This window comes from Scheffersomyces spartinae (genome assembly GCF_019049425.1).
Source record: "Scheffersomyces spartinae strain ARV_011 chromosome Unknown scaffold_14, whole genome shotgun sequence".
Taxonomy (NCBI): domain Eukaryota; kingdom Fungi; phylum Ascomycota; class Pichiomycetes; order Serinales; family Debaryomycetaceae; genus Lizanozyma; species Lizanozyma spartinae.
This window is the reverse complement of record NW_025065061.1, coordinates 250,575-273,729: the sequence shown is the minus strand read 5'-3', so window position 1 is coordinate 273,729 and position 23,155 is coordinate 250,575. Positions and strand designations below refer to the sequence as shown.

General features: G+C 37.0%; 12 protein-coding genes across 12 annotated transcripts; 4 read left to right on the top strand and 8 right to left on the bottom strand.

Annotated features, from left to right (window-relative positions):
• Positions 1 to 627: 627 nt before the first annotated feature.
• RPN4 (stress-regulated transcription factor) lies at positions 628 to 2,130 on the bottom strand (the record flags this gene model as incomplete). Its single annotated transcript, XM_043192000.1, has 1 exon — positions 628 to 2,130. One exon carries the CDS (start codon positions 2,128 to 2,130, stop codon positions 628 to 630), a length of 1,503 nt encoding a protein of 500 aa, XP_043048632.1.
• A 1,190-nt stretch (positions 2,131 to 3,320) lies between these two features.
• GPM2 (Gpm2p) lies at positions 3,321 to 4,094 on the bottom strand (the record flags this gene model as incomplete). Its single annotated transcript, XM_043191999.1, has 1 exon — positions 3,321 to 4,094. One exon carries the CDS (start codon positions 4,092 to 4,094, stop codon positions 3,321 to 3,323), a length of 774 nt encoding a protein of 257 aa, XP_043048631.1.
• Positions 4,095 to 4,800: 706 nt separating this feature from the next.
• KQ657_001198 (uncharacterized protein) lies at positions 4,801 to 5,370 on the top strand (the record flags this gene model as incomplete). Its single annotated transcript, XM_043191998.1, has 1 exon — positions 4,801 to 5,370. The coding sequence occupies one exon, from the start codon at positions 4,801 to 4,803 to the stop codon at positions 5,368 to 5,370; it is 570 nt and encodes a 189-aa protein (XP_043048630.1).
• A 192-nt stretch (positions 5,371 to 5,562) lies between these two features.
• Positions 5,563 to 6,203, top strand: KQ657_001197 (uncharacterized protein; the record flags this gene model as incomplete). Its single annotated transcript, XM_043191997.1, has 2 exons — positions 5,563 to 6,004; positions 6,181 to 6,203. The coding sequence occupies 2 exons, from the start codon at positions 5,563 to 5,565 to the stop codon at positions 6,201 to 6,203; spliced, it is 465 nt and encodes a 154-aa protein (XP_043048629.1).
• Positions 6,204 to 6,343: 140 nt separating this feature from the next.
• On the bottom strand, positions 6,344 to 6,655 carry HHF1 (histone; the record flags this gene model as incomplete). Its single annotated transcript, XM_043191996.1, has 1 exon — positions 6,344 to 6,655. One exon carries the CDS (start codon positions 6,653 to 6,655, stop codon positions 6,344 to 6,346), a length of 312 nt encoding a protein of 103 aa, XP_043048628.1.
• A 971-nt stretch (positions 6,656 to 7,626) lies between these two features.
• On the top strand, positions 7,627 to 8,037 carry HHT21 (Hht21p; the record flags this gene model as incomplete). The annotated part of the gene is made up of 1 exon (XM_043191995.1): positions 7,627 to 8,037. One exon carries the CDS (start codon positions 7,627 to 7,629, stop codon positions 8,035 to 8,037), a length of 411 nt encoding a protein of 136 aa, XP_043048627.1.
• Positions 8,038 to 8,401: 364 nt separating this feature from the next.
• On the top strand, positions 8,402 to 8,866 carry KQ657_001194 (uncharacterized protein; the record flags this gene model as incomplete). Its single annotated transcript, XM_043191994.1, has 1 exon — positions 8,402 to 8,866. The coding sequence occupies one exon, from the start codon at positions 8,402 to 8,404 to the stop codon at positions 8,864 to 8,866; it is 465 nt and encodes a 154-aa protein (XP_043048626.1).
• Positions 8,867 to 8,908: 42 nt separating this feature from the next.
• KQ657_001193 (uncharacterized protein) lies at positions 8,909 to 10,120 on the bottom strand (the record flags this gene model as incomplete). The annotated part of the gene is made up of 1 exon (XM_043191993.1): positions 8,909 to 10,120. One exon carries the CDS (start codon positions 10,118 to 10,120, stop codon positions 8,909 to 8,911), a length of 1,212 nt encoding a protein of 403 aa, XP_043048625.1.
• A 1,841-nt stretch (positions 10,121 to 11,961) lies between these two features.
• Positions 11,962 to 13,986, bottom strand: ACS2 (acetate--CoA ligase; the record flags this gene model as incomplete). The annotated part of the gene is made up of 1 exon (XM_043191992.1): positions 11,962 to 13,986. The coding sequence occupies one exon, from the start codon at positions 13,984 to 13,986 to the stop codon at positions 11,962 to 11,964; it is 2,025 nt and encodes a 674-aa protein (XP_043048624.1).
• A 2,493-nt stretch (positions 13,987 to 16,479) lies between these two features.
• SSA2 (Hsp70 family chaperone) lies at positions 16,480 to 18,420 on the bottom strand (the record flags this gene model as incomplete). The annotated part of the gene is made up of 1 exon (XM_043191991.1): positions 16,480 to 18,420. The coding sequence occupies one exon, from the start codon at positions 18,418 to 18,420 to the stop codon at positions 16,480 to 16,482; it is 1,941 nt and encodes a 646-aa protein (XP_043048623.1).
• A 580-nt stretch (positions 18,421 to 19,000) lies between these two features.
• KQ657_001190 (nucleoporin) lies at positions 19,001 to 19,831 on the bottom strand (the record flags this gene model as incomplete). The annotated part of the gene is made up of 1 exon (XM_043191990.1): positions 19,001 to 19,831. The coding sequence occupies one exon, from the start codon at positions 19,829 to 19,831 to the stop codon at positions 19,001 to 19,003; it is 831 nt and encodes a 276-aa protein (XP_043048622.1).
• A 563-nt stretch (positions 19,832 to 20,394) lies between these two features.
• On the bottom strand, positions 20,395 to 21,945 carry CDC3 (septin; the record flags this gene model as incomplete). The annotated part of the gene is made up of 2 exons (XM_043191989.1): positions 20,395 to 21,707; positions 21,942 to 21,945. The coding sequence occupies 2 exons, from the start codon at positions 21,943 to 21,945 to the stop codon at positions 20,395 to 20,397; spliced, it is 1,317 nt and encodes a 438-aa protein (XP_043048621.1).
• Positions 21,946 to 23,155: the final 1,210 nt, after the last annotated feature.

Here is a 23,155-nt window from a genome sequence, read left to right as displayed (position 1 = left end):
CAGCGATCTTCTACGGTAGTGAAACTTATGGAACATGTATTGGACTACTAGGATTATTTATTGAATCATTATTACCATTGCCCCAGATTCTATTATTAAATAGAGTGAAATCAATTAAAAATTTTAAATTGATCTTATTAGTTAGTTGGCTCTGTGGGGATCTAACAAAATTAAGTTACTTGGTCTTTGGGGCAAGAGATACCCTGATCATATTCTTTTTAGCAGGTTTTTTCCAAATGTGTCTTGATTTAATTATCTTATATCAATACATTTACTTCAAAAATAACGAAGCAGAAGAACCTGAATTAGATATAGCGTTAAACCATATATAGGCTAATCATAGGAAAATTTAATATACATACTACAAGCATGTTCTACTTAAATTAATCTTAAATTATCAAGGAGTTATTAATAGAGTGAACTATATATAAGTATTTATAGTGATTGGGATATTAGGTGCTATTAATAAGAACCCATGATAAAAAAAATAAAAAATAAAAGAAAAAGAAAAAATGATATAGAAATAATATAAATAAGTGATAATAAATCCGAATCATAAACCCAAAATGATTAAATATGATAATAAAAACCCTTTTGCTGGGTAAGGGGTAGTGCTTTCAATTAACCTTAAATATACTCAACATTAGCCTTAGCTTCGTTGATCAAAGTTAATGCTTCATCACCAACTATTCCATGCTTCATTTTTATATGTCTAGAAAGAGCGTCGTTCCGACTAAAAGTCTTTGAGTTACCATTACCCTCACCACCAAATCTCCGTCCTTCGCAGATAACACAACGGAAAATCTTCTTCTTCGCGGCATGAATGGTATCCTGATGTCTAATTAAATCATATGGTCTAGAAAACTGGCGATTACATGGCAATCCGGTACTGGGGTTGACTAGATGACACAAATGATCAGGATTATTAGCAGAAATCTCAGCAGCAGCAGAATGATGTGCAGCCTTTGCACGTCTCTTTATTACTGTTCCATGATCTTCATGGAACCCTAAATCCTCAGGAGCCATGGTAGTAGCGGGAGTAACCGAAGGAGCAACAGTAGATTCTTCTTCTTCAAACATCATCTCATCATCTTCATCTGAAACCAAGTCAGGAACATTGCTCTCTAAGTTCATATTAGATGATTGAGAAATAGCATCTAAATCAAAAGATTCGACTGCATTCAACATATCAGGTTTTATTTGAGATTCTAGTGCATATTGTTGGGGGGCGGAAACCTCACCCTCAAAGGTCACGCCAAAATATTGTTGTGGCGCAAACTGAGTTTGAGAGTTCATTAAAAAGTCTCCACATGCCTCATCCATTTCTTGAAAGTAGTCATTATCATCAGCTTCATCTTCATCATCATCACTAATCTGTTCTTCTTCAATCTCTTCGAGTTGGTGGAAAACATCAAATTGATCTATTCCATTTTGCACCTCATCATAGATATTGACAGTTGAAGGTTGCTGTTGAACAAAAGATGATGGAGAAACATCTGGATCTATCAACAGGAGATATTCATTGTACTCATCTTTCTTTGTTTGGTTATCTAAACCTAACGTCGTAATCCGGTTACGAGGAGGTAAAGAGTTTTGCATGCTAGTATTGTTTGAGTTCAGTCTATAACTCACTTGTAATTCCGGATCGCTGTGAGCATTGAAAGGATTTATTTCTTGAGGGTTCATATTGTTGGGAGTACCTGCAAAACTACCATTATCATATACTGTAGAATTACCAAACAAGTCACCTTCTAAAAACATACCCGGTATCGAGTATGAAGGAGGTTGCTGTGTAGCAGACAATTCGGGTGAAGAATTGCTAGAAATTTTTAAAGGGATAGAGAATGCAGTTGATGAACTGGTACCATCCGAGAGGACACCAGTAGAAGTATTGTAATGGTTGTATAATGCAGATGATCCAAGTAACATGGTTGAATCACTATTCATCATATCAGGTAATGCTTGAGTTCCGAAAGTGGCGTTGTTATTTGTGGTGGCAAGTGAAGGATTATTAAAGGCTATTTGGGTGGCAAATTGATTCGATGGCGATGTTGGGACGTGATAAATTTCGTCGTCCATTATATCTGTTAAAGTCCGTTTTAATGGTTGTAATACAGCTAACGAGGTCATACCTTATTACTATGGTAAAGGAAAAGGTATGCTCAATATTTTTTTTTACGACCTTTTTGCCACATTATTACTGATGGCAAATTTATTCATATTTATAATATCTCTGAACTCCGTCACACAATACCAGGCTTCCCAATTGGGCTTAAGCTCCGAGTTTTGCTGTCTGTGACTAAATTCGGACTGCACATAAAGGGGTTGGAGGCTTCTTTAGTGATCGATTTTGTCTACGTCTAGTCAGTGAGGTTGGGCTGTTTAAGATTGTGTTATAATCTTAGTAAAGAGAACGAATATCCAAAAGCTAATTTGATCCGTTTGCTGTACCTGAAAAGATACCACAATTATGGGGCCGGGATTTGCCCACGGAGGGTACGATTCCTAAGTTGATCATTATTTATTTAGTTTTGTATACGAAAATTGTTATACCCGATGGATACACTAATTCCCGTCAGTGTTACCTTTTAGCACGGTAGTGTATTCCTTTGCTACCGAACTCAACTCACTCACACCCAGAAAGTGGAATTAATTGAGGGGTTTTATTTTAGTATTAAGGCTGCTTCATCCAGCTTAAACATTTGCACATGTGAAACAGTACGCCTCTTTGAAACAGTTTCTCTTTAACGCAGAAAGTCGTAAGTTTTGTTGAGGGCTATGGCTGCTGCTATGGTGTAAGGCGATATTACGCGATGTACTTCCCCGGGGTCATAGGCCTAGCTATTTTCACTGGAAGTGATAGTGGATTTAGTATGTACAATTTAAATCCGCTGATTAGTCATAGTAAAGAGCTGCTCCACCTAAGAAGACATCACTTTAGTGATCAGGTTCTACGTATCTATGCAACATCAGAGGTGTCATGTATGCCTGTAAAACAGATTGCACCTATTCTATTATATGAATGATTCCATCCGACACAGCCATCTCTTGACAGGGGATGTGTTGCCCAAAATAGAAAGAACAATCAAAAGGGTCTATATGCAGGATAAATATTTATGAAGTAGGGAGGGGGCGAACATTTCTAGAACTTTCGGTATTGTTATCCTATTTCGGTAGTTATGCGTCCTAGTTTGATCGTTCTGTTGCAGATCCATACGACAGGTTCCATATATACGAAGGTAACATACATATAAACATACCGTCTTGGAGATTGCATATATGGGTCTACTAATCATTCTTAATCATAATCTAACAGTCTATTACTTCTCTATACCTTCCTTGCTTACTTTAGCAATACCTCGTTCAGCAGCTTCCTTATCCAAATAGTAGAACTTGATCAAATGTAAATCCTCATCTAGTTCAAAAACTAATGGAACTCCCGTAGGAACATTGACCCCAGAAATGGCATCATCATCTACTTTATTCAAATACTTGATTAAACTCCGAACAATACTTCCATGCGTTACAACTAGCACTGTTTTGTTTTCCACAATCAATTGTTCTTCCAATATCTCCACACGGAAATAAGGAATCAATCGATCCATTACCATCTCCAACGATTCTCCACGAGGTAGTAACCTTCGACTTTCTCCCATTTCAGCCTTATATCTATCATCATAATCATCATCAATGGAATGATCAATGGCATCAAGTGGAACTAACGGTGGTACAGCACGAAAGTTTCTCCGAACCCATTTATACTTGTCTTCCCCAAGTTCTCTGAAAACTTCATGTTTTACCCTTCCTTGATATAATCCATAATGTCTTTCGTTTAATCGCCATGTTTTAACATGATCCACGTATAATTTATTCAATTCCTTGAGAATAATGTAGCCTGTATCAATCAGTCTCAGGAGTCGAGATGTAAACATAATCTGGGGATGTAAATCTGCCAGTGCAATAAGATTAGCTGCCTTTATGGCCTCTTGTTTACCTTGAGCAGATAATGGAGCATCAATCCATCCACAGAATTTGGATTGATTGTTATACTCACTTTCTCCGTGTCTTAGTATTATTAGTTTATGTACTGCCATATCGACATTTAACCTCCCTGTTTCCTCTCTTCCAACTTGCTTAAAAAAATCCCAAAAGATTTAAGCAGAAAGACAACCTATAATTGTCTTATGTTCTTTAAAATGTTTTAGCGAACCATTAACACTCAAAAGTATTAGTGGGACGTTTATTTGATATAAGAAGTGAATTCTGGTATTTTTGGGATCACGTGGTGGACAACAGGTGACCCTAATAGCCATACGGAGAAAGGATCTTTTCTTTTACGATTTCACTTATGCTAATACACGGATAGACGGAAACTACACAACCATATGATTTCTGAAGGTATCCAATTGAATGGGAAGCCCACTATTAATGACTTAATGGTTTGCGTACTTTTATTTTTGCATACCCAAAGTTACCCTTGATATGATTTCAACTCCTATCAGAAGAATGGACTTATAGCCCAAGTGAAGTATACAAGTATCAGGTTAATGAACATGAACCTTTTGTTCCCGATATTATTAAGTTTACAACTATTATTATTACTCATAACGTGAGCTTGTATTAAAGTGAAAACCCCCCACCAAAAAGTTTCGTTCCATGGTAAACCAACGATCTGACTCTTTTGTGTAGTTTTGAAACTCGTAAAGTGTAATCCTCCAAACACTATCACCAGATAAGAAGCAAAGAAATTAGTTGTCCATAGACAGTTGTTCTCTAATATCTTAAACGGCATCCTTGATCATGTTGCTGTGGGAGCAAATCAAACTGATGGTAGAGAAAGATGAAATAGGCTATTTCTATAGGTCTGAGGAATCAAAGCTAAAGTACTATAAGTTAAAAGAGAAATGCCAGAAGGAAGGTATTACCTTGTACCAGAATCTTGTGGTGCATTCTCTTAATTGGTATACACATAAAGAAGGAGTTCCACTTGGTAAAAATGGTTTACCTGATGATAAAGACATAATAGTTAAAGAACTGAACCCCACACTATTTGCAGATCCATCAGACTACAAGTTTCTTGTAAATGAATACGGATACGATTTTCCTAAGAATCTGATCCACTTATGCTTATGGTTTAAGAACTTTATGGTTCCTGATCCCAAAAGTGACGTTGGTGATATCAGTATTGAAACAAAGCATGTTATTGAGAGAGGACTACAGAATTTATTAGAGCCTGTGGGTGTGAAACGAGATCAATACGTATGGTTCAAAAACTGGGCAGCATTACAGAGTATTCGATTGTTAAGTCATGTACATGTGGTTATAGTAGATTTAACCTCTGAACAACTTGCCCAGATTTTAGCATTGTAGGTGTCGTGGCCTTGAACATTCCATCCTCTATAATAGAAAATACTACAAACAACTATGATTAAAGTTCATTGGTGCCACACATAGTATGGAACTTAATTTAAAACACAATTAGATATAAAAGATAAGTGAGTGCCCATTAAATAAATCATTTTCAGACATAATTTATCAGTCTAATTGTAATAATTTGAAGTCATGTTCAGTTGGGAAGATTGTGGTGATATAATTGGCCGTAATGACCTTTCCAAATTTTGCAGAAACTCCGAACAAACCGCAATTTATCAGACATTAAAATCAAAATTACAAGAGGAACATTCATCAATTTTCAAGCATGTTTTAAATACCCAATTAGGATGGTACGATCCAAAGTTAAATGGAAATAAGAGAATCGAAGACCTCAAAGATACGGAGATAGTGGTTGCTGAAACTACTGAAGAAGATTTGACTAAACCAGTGTATGAGGATGCAACCCAAATTAAGATTTTATTGAATGATTTTCCATATGATGTTGAGCCTGGAATTACTCATTTCGTTGTTTGGTACCGAGGGCTAGTACCTGTTACCGATTCAAAGGGTGACATTAGTAGTGAGACTCGCAACCAAATGTATCTGTATGTGAAAAACAAATTTATTGAAGGTCAGCAAGTTCCGGAATCAAATGTTCTTTGGTTTCGCAATTGGCTGGCAATCCAAAGTATTAAAGGAATTAATCATATTCATGTATTAGTTCGCGGCTTATCACCTGCCCAAATAGCCAACATACTCGAGGGATGATTGAACGCCTAGATAAAATAGTAGAGTACACTAAAATAGATAATAGAGCTAGATTACAATAGAATTAACTTAGACATAATATTTGCCACGTATAAAAGAATAGAACTTATAAACTCACCAGAACTGAAAAACCATTAAATACAACCCAAATAAAACAAGCTGAATCTTTGAGAAAACCTATTGTTAAGAAGTACTCGGTTGTTTAACCACCGAAACCATACAAGGTTCTGCCTTGTCTCTTCAAAGCGTAAACAACATCCAATGAAGTGACGGTCTTTCTCTTAGCATGTTCGGTATAAGTAACAGCATCTCTGATAACACTCTCCAAAAATTGTTTCAAAACAATTCTGACTTCTTCATAGATCAATGCAGAAATACGCTTGACACCACCTCTTCTAGCTAATCTTCTAATAGCTGGCTTGGTAATACCTTGAATGTTATCTCTTAAGATCTTTCTGTGACGCTTAGCACCACCCTTTCCTAAACCTTTACCACCTTTACCTCTACCGGACATAGTTGCTTTGTTGTTTGTATGCTAATATGATATAAATTAGAAACTATACTATCAAGTGTGTATAGCAGAAAAAAAATCAATATTGTTGATGATTAAAAATATCCCCAATAACGAGGGCAACATGAGCTATATATAAAGGGATTTTTTGTTCTCGTTGAGGATTCCTCCCATTCCCATACATGCAAGAAAAATCTAAAACTTGTTACTAGGCATGACAAACAAACAAACAAACAAACGAGTAAACAAACAAACAAAACCGTATACACAATTAACCTCCCCCCGTAAATGCCATACACTACTACGTTACAACTACCGGTAGGATTCACTCCTTTGTTCAGGTTCAAAGTGATGTTACTATCACTTCAGGACGACTCAAAAGCCATAATCAGTAGCTGGGATGTAATTAACTGAGGAGGGGTGAAAATCTGAGAATGACTATTGTTGGAGCAAAAGTAACAAATTACACCCGAAGAAAGGGCGTGTAGAGCCGAATTCTCTGGGTAAGAAAGACCTATATGGTTTGTCAAAGTTTCCCTAAAGACTCAGTTAAAGGTGAATTTCTTAAGGAACGGCTGCAACACCTAAGAACCGTTGCTTTTGTATTTCGTTGAAGGGAGACTTCGCACTTTTTCTGCTTCTTTTGGGGTGGAGGGAGGCAAGTCGCGCAAAGTGCTGTAAAATACGCATGGTCGGCGTATATTTCAGCACTCTTAGCTACATACTTTTCTTAACCTCAAAAGTCAATTACAATTTTGTAGCCGTCTCCCTGGAGAAACATAAACAAGAACATTTTTAAAATCACGTTTTGTCACAGAGGGGGGTTGAGTATCGTATTGTCTTGTATGTATGATACGATATCAGATGTAAATAAATGTAGTAGTGGTTTTTGTTTGTTATATATTAAGCATAATTCCACATTAATAAAGTTTTATACATCTCTTTTCATTCTATTATCATCATACATATTCACAATGGCTAGAACCAAGCAAACAGCTAGAAAGTCTACTGGTGGTAAGGCTCCCAGAAAGCAATTGGCCTCCAAGGCTGCCAGAAAGTCTGCACCATCCACTGGTGGTGTCAAGAAGCCTCACAGATATAAGCCAGGTACCGTTGCCTTGAGAGAAATTAGAAGATTCCAAAAGTCTACTGAATTATTGATCAGAAAGTTGCCATTCCAAAGATTGGTTAGAGAAATTGCTCAAGATTTCAAGACTGACTTGAGATTCCAATCTTCTGCTATTGGTGCTTTGCAAGAATCTGTTGAAGCCTACTTGGTCTCCTTATTTGAAGACACAAACTTGTGTGCTATCCACGCCAAGAGAGTTACCATCCAAAAGAAGGATATCCAATTGGCTAGAAGATTGAGAGGTGAAAGATCTTAGGCTAATTTTTTTATGATATTTTATTCTATGATATTATTTTAGTTCTTGTTTTGTTTTTTTCCTTTAATTATTAGATTTCTGTCTTTAGTTTGTATATTAATTTTAATCAAACAAAAGTACTTACTATTGCTGTAAACAACTAAAATAACGCGTGGTTACCATCGTCGGCTGTACGCGATAATCCACGTCACAGATTCGTCTTCACCGCCAAGGAAAACACCAAGGGCAAATTTAAGTCTTAGTGTTAAGACACACGGTTTTCGAAAAGAGGTGTGACGGTATAACTCGCATATATACGACTATGTATTTCTCGTAAACTAGAATAACTTTAACTCAGTCTGTCTACTATTAATTGAAAAACATAATGGGTGCTTGGGGTCACGAGATTTTTGATAGCGATTCTAGTTGTGATTACATTAGCAGATTTTTGGAAGCAAAGAGCCCCGAACAATTCTATTCATTCATAACTGAGGATCTCGAGGAATTGTTTTCACTGAGCTATATTGAAGGAAATGGTATTAGTGTGATTGGATATTTGGTTGGAAGATTGAGTGGTGATGAGCTTGTATTTGCTAATGTTAAGGATTATTGGAAGGAAAAGATTGACCCAGTCATTGGAGATCATAAACCGATGTATCAAGAATGGGTAACTAAAACTAAAATTGAAGGTCACTCAATTGATGAAACTATTCTTCTAGTTTTTAGTAAATTATTACTGAATGGAGACGTAAGTGAAGAGTATGAATTATGGGCAGAAACCGAGTATTTCCAAGCTTGGTTTAACTACTACAGTAGGTTTGTCACTTATTATGAGAGTAAAAGTAAATGAATATATTATGTTATGGAGAACAACTCAGTTAAAGTAAATATTTTAAAAGGGAAAAACTTGAGGTTCATTTTCAACAGTAATCCCAGCATCTTCTTGTTCCTTTGCCTTTTGCTCTAAATATGGAAGTAATATATCTTTGAAGGTTGCCAAACCACGATACTCTTGGACGTCAGGTTCCCAACTTGAAATAGCATCAAATAATCGTCTTGGAATAAATGGTTCCTTGACCATTTCAGTAACGGGCAAAAAATATGTCCGTATAGTAAATGCAATGGCCCCTGATTTAGGTAGTCTTCTTAAAGATTGTCTTTCACTTCTAAAATAGATTCTGTTAATGTCTGATGCTGCGGGTGCAGTATACCAACCAACTTGTTCAGTATCTTCATCACCAATGGAAGTAGACCATGGCAAGTTCTCATCGGTTTGAATAAAATAGTTATTACGAACAACAGGCTTATCTAAACCCATACGAACGAAAAACTTCTCCATCCCAGATTTTAAATTCAGATTATATTTGGGAACATCACCACTGGTGTGGATTTGACTTAAAGGCATCATATATTTGTCTTTCAATCTCCAGAATCCTGCCAACATAATTGCTCCAGCCATTAAAATATACTGACCATTTTCATCTTCAACCATAATAGCTATGTCATCTTGTAACCACATTGCAGCAATGTATGCTGGATCTTGGGAAATTCTATCTGATAAATGAAACACTTCACCAGTAGGAATTATCTTCATCACGTCTTTTTCTGCATAATAAGTGAATAAAGTTGGGTATCTATGAGATAAATATATCTTTAATTCATCAACAAACTCCCACATAGCAGCACGAGCTTTGGGATTAGTGGCATATAATGCTTCACCTTTTTCTTGAACTCTTGCCTTTTTCAACTCATGATATCTGAGCCATTCGTTATCCAATTGAATCCATTCATCCCAATCCATGCTACGAATTCCCATAGTTACAACATAACGATGCTTGAAAGCTCTATATGGAACCGGTTTTGTTTTCTCAATATCCCAATTAGCATAGCTTGGTGGAATTGGGGTTTTGAAATTTGGATCCGGTGTCCATTCACCAAACTTTCTATTTTTATTAATTCTTGCAATTTCTTCACTAGTAAGTTTTTTCGTCCTTCCAAAATTCAAAACCTCTGGTAAAGAAGCACCATTCTTTGTGAAAGCGACCCCTCCAAGAACGGCTATGATAGCAAGGAATAACAAATAATTCTCAGTGATAATCCCCATCAGTAATATTCTAAGATTCGTGTAAGCCACTTGTATAAAAATGGTTGAGAAATTTTTCACTACTAATGAAAGTGGAAACTAGTATATAAATAACTCCCACTTTTAGGCTAAACCACCTCCTTTAAGTGTGCACAATTACTTATTATTCTTGATAAGCAAGTTTGGTGGTGATAATGGTCCTCAATCAATGCAGATCAGGTCGCAAATTTGTACCTAAATAGGAAACGCGATCCCAGAAAGATATTCGCACCCAATTCCAAAAACGATCAATATTTCCTTTACTTCAAAAGACATACATTGCAATAGCAGTACTCATATTCATTGGCGTAGACTTTCTTTATTTGGTGTATAATATCCCTGCTACCATTAACAAGAAAGTTTGATCTGTTGATCAAATAACTTCTTTCTATGCTGGGGGTAAGAAAGCTGCAAAGAGACCGGTTTGGATCAAATTCCATCCAATGAAATAGACCACTATCCATTGACCTATTTTCAATTCATTTGATCTTGTCAGTTGTAGTATATCAGCAACAAACCAATAAGTAACAGGAATGAAAGATGATATGCGATTGTATATTTGAGTATGCCACATAAACAATGAACCAATAGCCAAAATATTGTTTATGAAAACATATGGCATAAGAAGTCTAAGAGGTTTCACATAGATGAAATATCGATGACTGAACCAACATAATATGAGAAGTGGTGTGGCAAATAAAAAGTTGGGGATATTATTTAGGGTCCAATATTTAAGGAACCCCACACCCCAATAATGATTTTGAGCATAGGTGAAAAGTAAAGGTAAAGTCCATTGACACCATTCACCTCGTTGAGGACAAAACTGATAGTAATTGTAAATATTGAATCCTACCATACTTATGGCCAATTGTGACCCTGTAACAATAGCTATTATGGAATCTCTCCAATTACCATTTTTCCACACAAAGTCATACAAATCCCATGTATAAAGTAGACCTGCAAGAGAAGTATTGGAGCGTATCCCAAAATTGATAGCAACAAGTGTACCCAGTACAAAGTAGGTCATGGAACACTTTATGGCTTTATTAGTTCTCAGATTATCAAATGAACAATAATCCAACCCAATTTCTCTAAGAAGCATCAGGGAGATACTTAAAAAATTACAAACAGATTCCAGGTAACCATTGCTTAAGAATACTCCAGATGGTGATATAACATATAATAATGCTGATAATGTTGCCAATGATTCTACCTTACCTTTATATAAGCTGGAGGTAATGAAGACTCTTTTACTTAGCAAATAAACCAATACACATGCTGCCAAATGACACACGTTACTAAGTATAATGGGTATTGACATAGCTGAGAGTTGAGGGTAAATTCCATTTAGCCAACGACAGAACCTCCAATAAAATGGAAAGAAAACGTATTGGTGTTCCCACTTAATGCCATTGGTCATCATATCATATAAATATACCCCATCCCAATGTATTAAGTTCGATGAGTGTGAGGGTGGTAGTAATAGATGAGATGAGGTATCAAACTGGCCAGGAACAAAAGTAATTATAGCCCATTGAAGAGCCTTCACTATCACAAATAGCAGTCCAATCTGCATCAATGATTTGATACATATTGTTGCCTGTTTTGCCATGGTATATTTGAAACGGACTTAGTTTAAAGTTGACCATGGCTTTAAACTTCATGAAATTCAGAGATTATCGTTACACTAAAATCTGTCATGAAAAGTCACACAAAATCTACTCGAAATATATGGTAACAATTTCCAAATCCATTAACAAGTATATACAATAGGCATTGATCTAGGAATACTTTGGTGGGGAAGTACATAAGAAAGAAGTAAATTATTTACCAAATTGATTACCAAAGGAGGCGATGATACCTTCAACAGAAGATGGGTTTTGTAAGGTGGTGATATCACCCAATTGATCGGCTTCATTTGAAGAAATCTTTCTCAAGATTCTTCTCATGATCTTACCAGATCTAGTTTTAGGCAAATCTTCAACAATAATGACAGACTTAGGAGAAGCAAATGGACCAATTTCCTTTCTAACAGTCATGATCAAGTCTTTTCTCAAGGCATTAGCGTCATCAGAGTTTTCTTTACCGTCTGCAATAGCTGCAAATTCATCCTTCAAGGCAACAAAGGCAACAACGGCTTGACCAGTCAAATCATCGGTAATACCCACAACAGCAGCCTCGGAGACACCATGATGTTCAATTAAAGCAGCTTCAATTTCAGCAGTGGACAATCTGTGGCCTGAAACGTTAACAACATCATCAACTCTACCTCTGATCCAGTAATAACCATCGTTATCTCTGGCAGCACCATCACCAGTGAAGTAGTGACCTGGGTATGGGTTCAAATAAGTATCCATGTATTTGGTGTGGTTATTCCAGACAGATCTGGCCATTGAAGGCCATGAGTCCTTGATAGCCAAAACACCTTCAACATCGTTACCTTCAATTTCAACACCAGTAACAGGATCAATTAAACATGTTTTGATACCAAAGAATGGGTAAGAGGCAGAACCTGGCTTGTTAGGGATGACACCAGCAATTGGAGCAATGAAATGAGATCCAGATTCAGTTTGCCAATAAGTATCAGAAATGTGACATTGCTTCTTACCAATACGTTCATTGTACCATTCCCAAATATCTGGGGAAATAGGTTCACCGACAGAACCCAAAGTTCTTAAGGAACTTAAATCATACTTGTCAATTTGATCTTCACCAGCCTTTCTTAATAATCTCAAAGCAGTTGGAGCAATGTAGAAGTGAGTTGCCTTATGCTTTTCAATGATTTGGAATAATCTACCATAGTCTGGGTAAGCAGGAGTACCTTCAAAAACAATTGTAGAAACACCCAACAACAATGGACCGTACAAAGCATAAGTGTGACCAGTAATCCAACCAACATCACCAGCAGTGAAAAGTATATCTTGAGGGTGCAAGTCAAAAATGTATTTAGTGGTCAAAGCAGCACCTAACAAATAACCAGCAGTGGTGTGGACAACACCCTTGGGAGTACCAGTGGAACCTGAAGTGTACAAAAGGAATAATGGATCTTCAGAATTAACAGGTACGGGAGGAAAGTAGCCACCAAACTTGGCGGTTTCTTCATGCCAGTAAAAGTCTCTACCAGCCTTCATTTTGATGTCTGGGTTACCAGTTCTTTGGTGGACAAGGATGTGCTTCACAGTTGGACAAGAATCTAAAGCAACATCACACAACTTCTTGATGTTGGTAGTTCTACCACCTCTCTTACCTTCATCGCAAGTGATGATAGCCTTACAAGAAGCATCGTTGACTCTATCTCTAATCGAACCAGAGGAGAAACCAGCAAAAATGACAGAGTGGACAGCACCCAATCTGGCAACAGCTAACATGGCAATTAAAGCGTATTGATTCATGGGCAAGTAAATGGCAACTGTGTCACCCTTAGTGATACCCCAAGATTTCAAGACACCTGCAACCTTACAAACTTCGGACAACAATTGAGACCAAGTTAAAGTGCAAGATTCCTTTTCATCATCTGCTTCGTAATAAATAGCAATATCATTTGGTTTTGAGAATGCCCATCTGTCAACACAGTTGAAAGAAGCATTCAATTGACCACCCAAAAACCAAGCAGCATCACCATTAGTCAATGAGCCGTACTTAACAGTTGAGAAATCCTTATCCCAGGATAACAATTCCTTTGCCAAGGGTCCAAAAAATCCTTCCGGATCTTCAATTGATTTCTTGTACAATTGTTTGTACTCATCAAGATCCTTAATGTAACCAGGCTCTGGTTGTCTTTCAAAGAATTCCTTTGGAGTTGGGATTGGGGTGACCCCATTGGCCTCATGAACAACCTTATGGGACATAATTGAGAATTAAAGTTATAGTGTTTGGAATCGGAAGAAAGGAGAAAAAAACTATGGAATTATTATTAGTTTTTTCACTAGCCTTTGATGAATTGTTCGTATACGCACAACACAAACTGGTGATAACTTGTAGCTATTCTGATCTCAGCCTATGGCACGTCTTTTTCGCTCACGGTTTTGTTGGGGGAAATTGAAATTTTGTACCAACAAATTTAGCAGCGACAATTAGCTCGAAAAAATTAGTACGAGCGGCTATTGACAACGATTGTACGGTGTTTTGCAATCTTGCTTAACCTCAATTAAGTAGTAGTAAACTTCAATAGGTTCAACTGAAATTTGGTTAGGGTCAATGGTAAAATGTTAAACGACAATGACTCAACTTAAAAAATAATGACTAACTGCCAGTAGTGGTAGACGGTTGGTCGTGGTAGTGGAGGGTGGTTGTGGTAATATACACGAATAAATAGATTCCTTTGGGAGCAGGAATTAAAATTAATACAGGTACTAATTATAATGATAATAATAATACTACCAGAAATGGATCAATGCCACCCGTGGAAACGGAAATCGGTCCCCTATTTATACCACATCCATTTATATATGTGGTATATGGTATTTTCGCTCGAAAGGCTCTTATCCTTATTCTAAGTGGAATCAGTAGAGCAGGTATAACCTTTTGGGCCAATCATACCAGCCAAAGGTGTAACAAACGAAAAAAAGTTGAGTTGAGTTTTGTGGGGTGGAGCGGTTAAAGTGCAGGCCGCCAACAAAACCGGACGAGTGTCACAAAAGGACCCACATTGAAAGGGTAATTTCCACTATAGTAAATCAATGGTGTTTAAGTGCTCTCAGTTCAACGTTGACTAAACTCGTTTAGTTCCGGTTTGAGTAAACAACTTGGTAATAGTTTTGCTTAGAAAGTCCATGTCTTTTAGTACCCTCATTAAACATCGACATCATCGTCTAGATAACAGTTATGTCCGAATGGTTGCTTGTTGGTTCTTAACTCCATCCACGACCTCGATGGCAATTTTGTGTAACTGATTGTTAAATCACCGGGGTTTACAACCCATTTTGTATTGTGCTATAATCAGAACCATACGTTCTTTTTTGTCTTTTCATTTCCCGTGAGGATTGCTCATTAGTTCTTCGATAGCAGTAGTAATATGATTCAGGCAATGCTATTCAAACATATCCTTTAGACTTGTCAAGTTTCATCTTTTGTTATTTCTGGTACTTAACATGTTTGTTCACGCGCAAGTCCTAAACCCCAGAACTCAAGATCATTATTGTAAACGTCTTCCATTGGTCCATGGCTCTAACATTTTAGTCATTTCAACTCTATCTCCACAAAAATGAAAAACATATACTTTACATACTGAGACGGCGGAGCACTCAATCCTCAAGCAGGATTGTGCATATGTCGAAGTCAAAACAATTGAGTCACGGTGGAAACAAGCTCCGATTGGTTAGCATTCTCCGGTAGACCGTACATGAACAGCATTGTTCTCCTATCTGTTTCCTAATTACCCCAGGTTTTTCGCAACCCCTAACTTCCGAGATATAACCGCAACCCAGAAAAAACAGGAGCTAATTAATATCTGGCTAAACCGGCTATCCGTTAGTTTGGTAAAGCACGAACTCCCTGAGTATACCTCAAGTATGCTAAAATCTTAAACAAAGCACAACGTAGTTCATGTACCTCTTGTTTTAGGATCAAATATTCCATTAAACTGATCTGCATTAATCATTTTCGTTCGTATGATTATAACTTCAACAATTGAATTGTAATATAAAACCATCTTAAACGCTAACGACGGTAGCGCGCTTAAGACCCCCAGGTTATTATTTTAACCTGGAACTTCCACAAAACGTGATCGTATGAACAAACTAATGATTTAAATCTCCGAGAAAATCTTGATATCCTCCCATATCTCTGTCATAATCTGAAGTATTTGCTTCATCCCGTATTGCAATGAATGAAATATATTTGTAGATATACGGATTATTATATAGTTTAGATCCCCTCCGCTTCCCCTCTACCATCGTTGTTCTACTCCCCACGACTTATGGTGTGTTGTAGCTTTCATGTATTTGTGTGGGGCAACACACACACAAATGTGCATAAGATTAAAAGTGGAGGCCCAAAAAGCTTTGAAAGGTAGTAATGTGGGGGGACTTTACTGCTAACTGCTTGGCATCGGATGGGGTTATTACAAACTTTTATTACTGGCACCTAGTATACAGAAAGAACCGTTTTGAAAGCCTAGAAAGATCTGGGTCACGTGTGCAAAATGTAACTCTTAACCAAGTCTGCTCAGATGGGTATATGTGCTCTACATTTTGATCGTAATTAAATTCTAATTATATATATTATTGTACACAAGAATTAAATTCCTAACAATTCTAACACTTTTCTAGCTAGAGCCTTAATCTCTGAACATTCCCAAAATAAATACTCTTAATATGGCTCGTAAATTCATTCTAATGCGTTTAATCAACTTCTTCGACGGTTGGACCATCGTTACCTGGAGCAGCAGCACCTGGAGCAGCACCTGGGAAACCACCTGGGGCAGCACCGGCACCACCTGGAGCAGCACCAGCTTGGTAAGCCTTAGCCATGATTGGGTTAGCAACACCTTCCAATTCCTTTTGCTTGTCAGTGAATTCTTCTTCAGTAGCAGTTTGGTTGGAGTCTAACCATTCAATGGTTTCATCAGCAGCCTTGGTAACAGCTTCAACATCAGAGGCTTCCAACTTCTCCTTGAATTGATCATCACTCAAAGAGCTCTTCAAAGAGTAAGCATAAGATTCCAAACCGTTCTTGGCTTGAACTCTCTTAGCTTCCTTTTCATCTTCATCCTTGAACTTTTCAGCTTCGTTAACCATTCTTTCGATATCTTCCTTAGACAATCTACCCTTGTCATTGGTAATGGTAATTTGTTGAGTCTTACCGGTACCCTTTTCAACAGCAGAAACATTCAAGATACCATTGGCATCAATGTCAAAAGTAACTTCAATTTGAGGAACACCTCTTGGAGCTGGAGGAATACCAGACAATTCAAACTTACCCAACAAGTTGTTATCCTTAGTCTTAGCACGTTCACCTTCGAAAACTTGGATCAAGACACCAGGTTGGTTATCTTGGTAAGTGGAGAAAGTTTCAGACTTCTTAGTTGGGATAGTGGAGTTTCTAGGAATCAACTTGGTCATGATACCACCAGCAGTTTCAATACCCAAAGATAATGGGGCAACATCCAACAACAACAAATCTTGAGTCTTGGTAGAAGTGTCACCAGACAATACAGCAGCTTGGACAGCAGCACCATAAGCAACAGCTTCATCAGGGTTAATAGATCTGTTTGGTTCCTTACCGTTGAAGAAGTCGGAAACCAACTTTTGAACCTTTGGAATTCTGGTAGAACCACCAACCAAGACAATTTCGTCAACTTGGGACTTGTCCAACTTAGCGTCTCTCAAAACCTTTTCGACAGGGTCCAAAGTAGATCTGAATAAATCTTGACACATTTCTTCGAATCTAGCTCTGGTGATGGTAGTGTAAAAGTCAATACCTTCGAACAAAGAGTCGATTTCGATAGAAGTTTGAGTGGAAGAAGACAAAGTTCTCTTGGCACGTTCACAAGCAGTTCTCAATCTTCTCAAAGCTCTTTGGTTAGTAGACATATCCTTCTTGTTCTTTCTCTTGAATTCAGCAGTGAAGTGGTTGACCAATCTGTTGTCGAAATCTTCACCACCTAAGTGAGTGTCACCAGCAGTAGCCTTAACTTCAAAGATACCATCTTCAATGGTCAACAAAGAGACATCGAAAGTACCACCACCCAAATCGAAAATCAAGACATTGTTTTCCTTTTCAGACTTCTTGTCCAAACCGTAAGCAATGGCAGCAGCAGTAGGTTCGTTGATGATTCTCATAACGTTCAAACCAGCAATCAAACCAGCATCCTTGGTAGCTTGTCTTTGAGAGTCATTGAAGTAAGCTGGGACGGTAACAACAGCATCATTGACCTTAGTACCCAAAAAGTTTTCAGCAGTTTCCTTCATCTTGGTCAAGATCATGGAAGAGATTTCTTCAGGAGTGAAAACCTTAGTTTCACCCTTGAATTCAACTTGGATCTTTGGCTTAGTAGCGTCTTCGACAACCTTGAATGGGAAATGCTTGATATCACCTTGAACTTCAGGATCAGAAAACTTTCTACCAATCAAACGCTTAGCATCGAAAACGGTGTTAGCAGGGTTCATGGCAGCTTGGTTCTTAGCAGCATCACCAATCAATCTTTCGGTATCAGTGAAAGCAACAAAAGATGGAGTGGTTCTGTTACCTTGATCGTTGGCAATGATTTCAACACGATCATTGGCAAAGTGGGCAACACAAGAGTAGGTTGTACCTAAATCAATACCGACAGCCTTAGACATGATTATTTAAATATATATTTATTTGAATAAAGATATTTGAAAGGAGAAGAAAAGTTATAAAATTTTTCAACGGATCAAGTGGAAGATCCTCCATTTATAAAGGTGTTTGCATGTCGGTGAAAAATTTGGCTTAATAGTCGTAACCGGATATTAATTGTCCAAATACGGGTGCAAATGTGGTGATGAAAATTCTATTACCTTCTATCGTTTTCCATGAATTTCTAACATAAAAAAGTCACGTGCTCGCTGGTTCTTCGAACCTTCTAGAAAAATTCAATTCTGGCAAGACGACTTGGATGCACAAAAGAGGAAGAATAAGATTTTCAATAGATTAGATTACTAGTTTGAAAAGGAATGGTATCATAATCTGTGGCAAATACGTTTCGTGTTACGTCATCCCGTTTAGAAGTCATGTGATACAAATATGTATCATAGGATTGTTTTGTATTGTATTGAATAAAAATGGTAGTAGAGTTGTACATGCTACACAATGTATACACTACAAAACAGAGAGCATAAAGATGTGAAGCACAATTATAAAAAAAGAACGAGACTCTTGTAAGGACTCAATCAATCAAATTTATTGAGACTTGGCTTCCTTAGTGTAATCGTTCACGATGTGTACTTGACCAATTCTTCTTAATACTGATTTAACTTGGATCCAAATTTCCTTCACTTTAGGGTTCTTCAAGTTATTAACTTGAGAGTCCAAAGAAAGTTCAATCTTTTTAACGTAGTTACGAGTGAATTGAGAAGTTTCAAATCTCTTCTTTATGAATACCAAATAATAAAGTAAGGGCATAAGGGATCTCTTTCTGAAAGTCAAAGTTCTTAAAATTAACCAAACCAAAGAATACAATTCAACGATGCTGGCCAATTCAATTGATTTGGAATTATTGGCAGTGATGAATGCGCCAATCTGATTACCTAAAGCAGATGAATCGGTACTTAAAAAGATAGGTAACAAGTAATTCTTAGTGTAAGCCAATACATGGAAAATTGAAAACAAAAAGAATGGATATAAGGCAATCAAAACAAATGGTCTCATAATCATAAATGCCAGTCCCAAAAGGAAATAATGAACATTATCATCCTTAATAATAGTTCTAAAATCCCTTGTCTTAGAAACCAATTGGTATACTAAGATACCAAACAGTTGAACAACTCCGAGGTATGCCAAAATATAAAAGTAAGCATACCATTTCTTCATAGTACCAAAATATGTTAAAGTATATAACACAGTATTTACCAATGTGGTAACTTGACCCAAAAACCACACAAATTGTAATGATTGAACAGTTTTCATCAATAATTCTTGATTGAACCCCTTTTTTGTGGCGGTGGTTGGTCCCACTGGAGTAGCATCTCTCTTGCCTGTCTTAGGCACGCTATTGTTAACAGAACTAGACATAATTGATGATCAATTGTACGGTTTAAAAGAGAACAAATGTTTGTAAAGAAACTTTTTTCCTTTTAAAATTAAAAAGTTTGCTACTTCGTCGCCAAAACGCAACCACTGGAAGACCTTCACACAGCATGACTTATTACTAGATTTGGCGTGGTGCTGAAATTTTGAAGTAACATAAAGGAACTCCAATCTATAGTAGACATCCTCACTACTGGCATTCCCTTTTTACAAGTTGAAATCGTACACGTTTCACCGTCACTATAAAGGCCCTATGTGGATCATTGGTGGGTGTTACTTGTTGAATCGTTACAACCAACAAAATAGATAATCACCCTTTAAATATGCCTATGATCTCAAGTTATCGTAGGTACTTTGTCGTACAAAACCGACATAACACATGAAAAATACACCTCTGGTACCGAGTTTATATATTTCAAGTTTACTTATCTTAACACACACGCACACACACACATATATATATATATATATTGATTCAAAGAGTAATAAAAACTTCTACATATTAACTCACTAATTATGTTGTTCACATAAACAGAAGGTGAGCGGTACTAACGTAAGAATCCCTTCTTCTTTGGAATTGGAGCTGGATCTGGAGGTAATAACTTTTGTTTTTCCAATTGAGCCTTCTTTTCTTCCAATAACTTGATTTGTTTAATCAACTTATCCTTCATTTCCTTATGTCTGTTGAACAAGTCGGCCTCCAGTCTTTGTAATTTCTTTTCCTTTTCACTAACCTTCAATTGGAATACATTGTTCATCTCTTTCTCCATCTTGGATAATTTAGCTTCATGTAAAGCCCTTTCTTCTTCTTGTCTAGCCAAAGGATCAAACTCTCTGAATACAGAGTTATCTTGCTCTATACCCATTCTGGTCAACTTTTCGTTACGATAATTCTCATATAGAATATCATTGGTTTGTTCCTTTAATTCTTCCAAGTAATTTCTAATCAATAATTGGCGTAGTTTAACAAAATCATTGTGTTCTTCATTATCAACTTCAATTACCCCCCAGGGGTATTTTCTTCCTCTAACAATTCTTCCATCATGGGTTTCAACTTCCTTGGTAGATCCAATGACAGCAAATGGTGAAGCATCCACAATGTTTTGACAATTCAGTATGGTTTCTTCATCATCATTATCAAAAATTTCAGGCTTAAAGGTTTTAATTTTTTGAAAGGAAATATCATTAATGATATTACGTTTGAAGTCAACAATTTCCTTATCTGTTAAAGTATCAGATTTGGCAATTATTGGAATCAAATTAACTTTATTATGAACTTGTTTCATAAATTCAATATCCAAACTTCTTAAAGAATGGCCGGTAGGTTCAATAAAGTATAACAAGGCGTGGATTCTTTGATCATCAATAGTAGATCGATTTATTCTGCTTTCAGCTTCCAAATATTGATCAAATCTCCTATTGACTTCATTGACTATTGGTTTCCAGGAATCGGTATTATCGATTGAATCACCAAAACCAGGAGCAGTGACAATATTCAACTTTAACTTGACACCATCTTCTTCAATAATGTTGGTATACTCGTTGATCTTAACGGTAACATCTTCTGCTTCGGTCTCTTCGTCATCTTCCTTATCAAAAGATTCCAAAACAGCTTCAGTTGATTTCAAAACTTCCCGGTTAAACAATGTATTAACTAAAGTCTTCTTACCCAAACCACTTTCTCCTACAACCATCAAATTCAAATTGAATCCTCTTCTAATTGACTTACGGTGCCACTGTTTGGGTAAGTTAGCAAACCCGACATATCCATTCAACTTACGTTTGATGATCTTCAATTCTTGTACAGGTTTGGAACCATTAACTGGTGCGGGGCCAGCAGCGTTTTCGCTTGCTACTTCAGCTATGATTAATTAGTTAGTATTCAATGCCAAGGGACACGTCGTGAAACATAATCTTGAATATATAAGTGACAGCAGAAAGAAAGCAAGTAAGAAACAAAGCCCAAAAGAGCTTTAGATAATGCTGTTCACGGTGTATATTTTAGTTTCCATAAACAATCATAACTTCGCTTTCAACACCTGTACTTATGCTCTCGTATGTTATCACTCAATCACACCTCAACAAAACAACATACTCATTCCCGTGTATCAAAAGCCAGTCTGTACTGTTAATCAATGGAAGATACCGATACGTGTAGTCTGTTAGTCTTCAGTAGGAGGATCTGATGACTGAATGCAATGATAAAGAAACAATTTTTGGACCTTAACACGGTTGATTTTTGATGTTTTGGTTTTCAATTGTCGGCGCCTATTTTAAATGTGCTAGTGTTTTGGTTTTAGTGCGGTGAGAAATTTTCCGGATCATAGAGCGACATTTTGTGAGGAGAACGACGCGTGTCTGAAGTGCCCACCGGTATGATAGGCTGGGACAAGATGCATACGATTAAGCAATTAAATGGTGATGAGGTTCAATCAAATTAGTAATACAAGAGATAAGACAGATATGGTAAGTAGGTACGGAATACGACATACACAATTGAAGTAGTAGTTGTGTTTACAAAGGTTGATTACTTAGCCAATCCACATCTATCGATTGCTATTAGTGAAACATTAGCGGAGTAATTGAGGTATGCACATGATTCATTACGTAGACGTCAAGACTGTGAAACCTCCAATCGCAAGTCATATTCAAGGAGATTAAGTAACGGTTTCCATGCTATTACGTTTGATTGGCCTTAGGTATCGACATATATGTGTTGGTAATAACTTCTCTATGGCCAGTACCCAATTTGACGACATATATGGAAACTTCCTTATATGCATTCGAGTTATTGTATGGTGTTTCAGAATTGAAAGGCACATTTGGTATGGCACGATTATGTCGCATGTCGTCTCATGATAAGCATTTGCGGAATAAGGTGCGTGCTCAAGATTAGTGGCTAGACTTAGTATGTGCTAGTATCTAAACGTGCTGGTAGCTATCGTAGTCTTTTAAGAAACTAATGCAATGGTATATTGACTAGCCATTTCTTTTGTTGTAGGATCTGCTTTTCATTTATTTTGGTACCACATTAAACAAGGACATTCATGAATATAAAGGAAACATTTATAAAAAAAGTAGTTAGGGCTAGCTGTAATTTAATTTATGTCAATTAGTTGTATTATACGATACAATCACTAGTCTGGCACATACGCCACAGTGTTCTCTTGAGCAATATCTGTTTGATTAAAAGCACTTTGATGGAACATCTTCAGGGTACTAACAATATGAGAAAGGCGAAAACCGTAAAGGCTGCACGGCTCCACGGAACTTGTAAGTGCCTTCTTAGGGGTTAAGGCAGACATAACT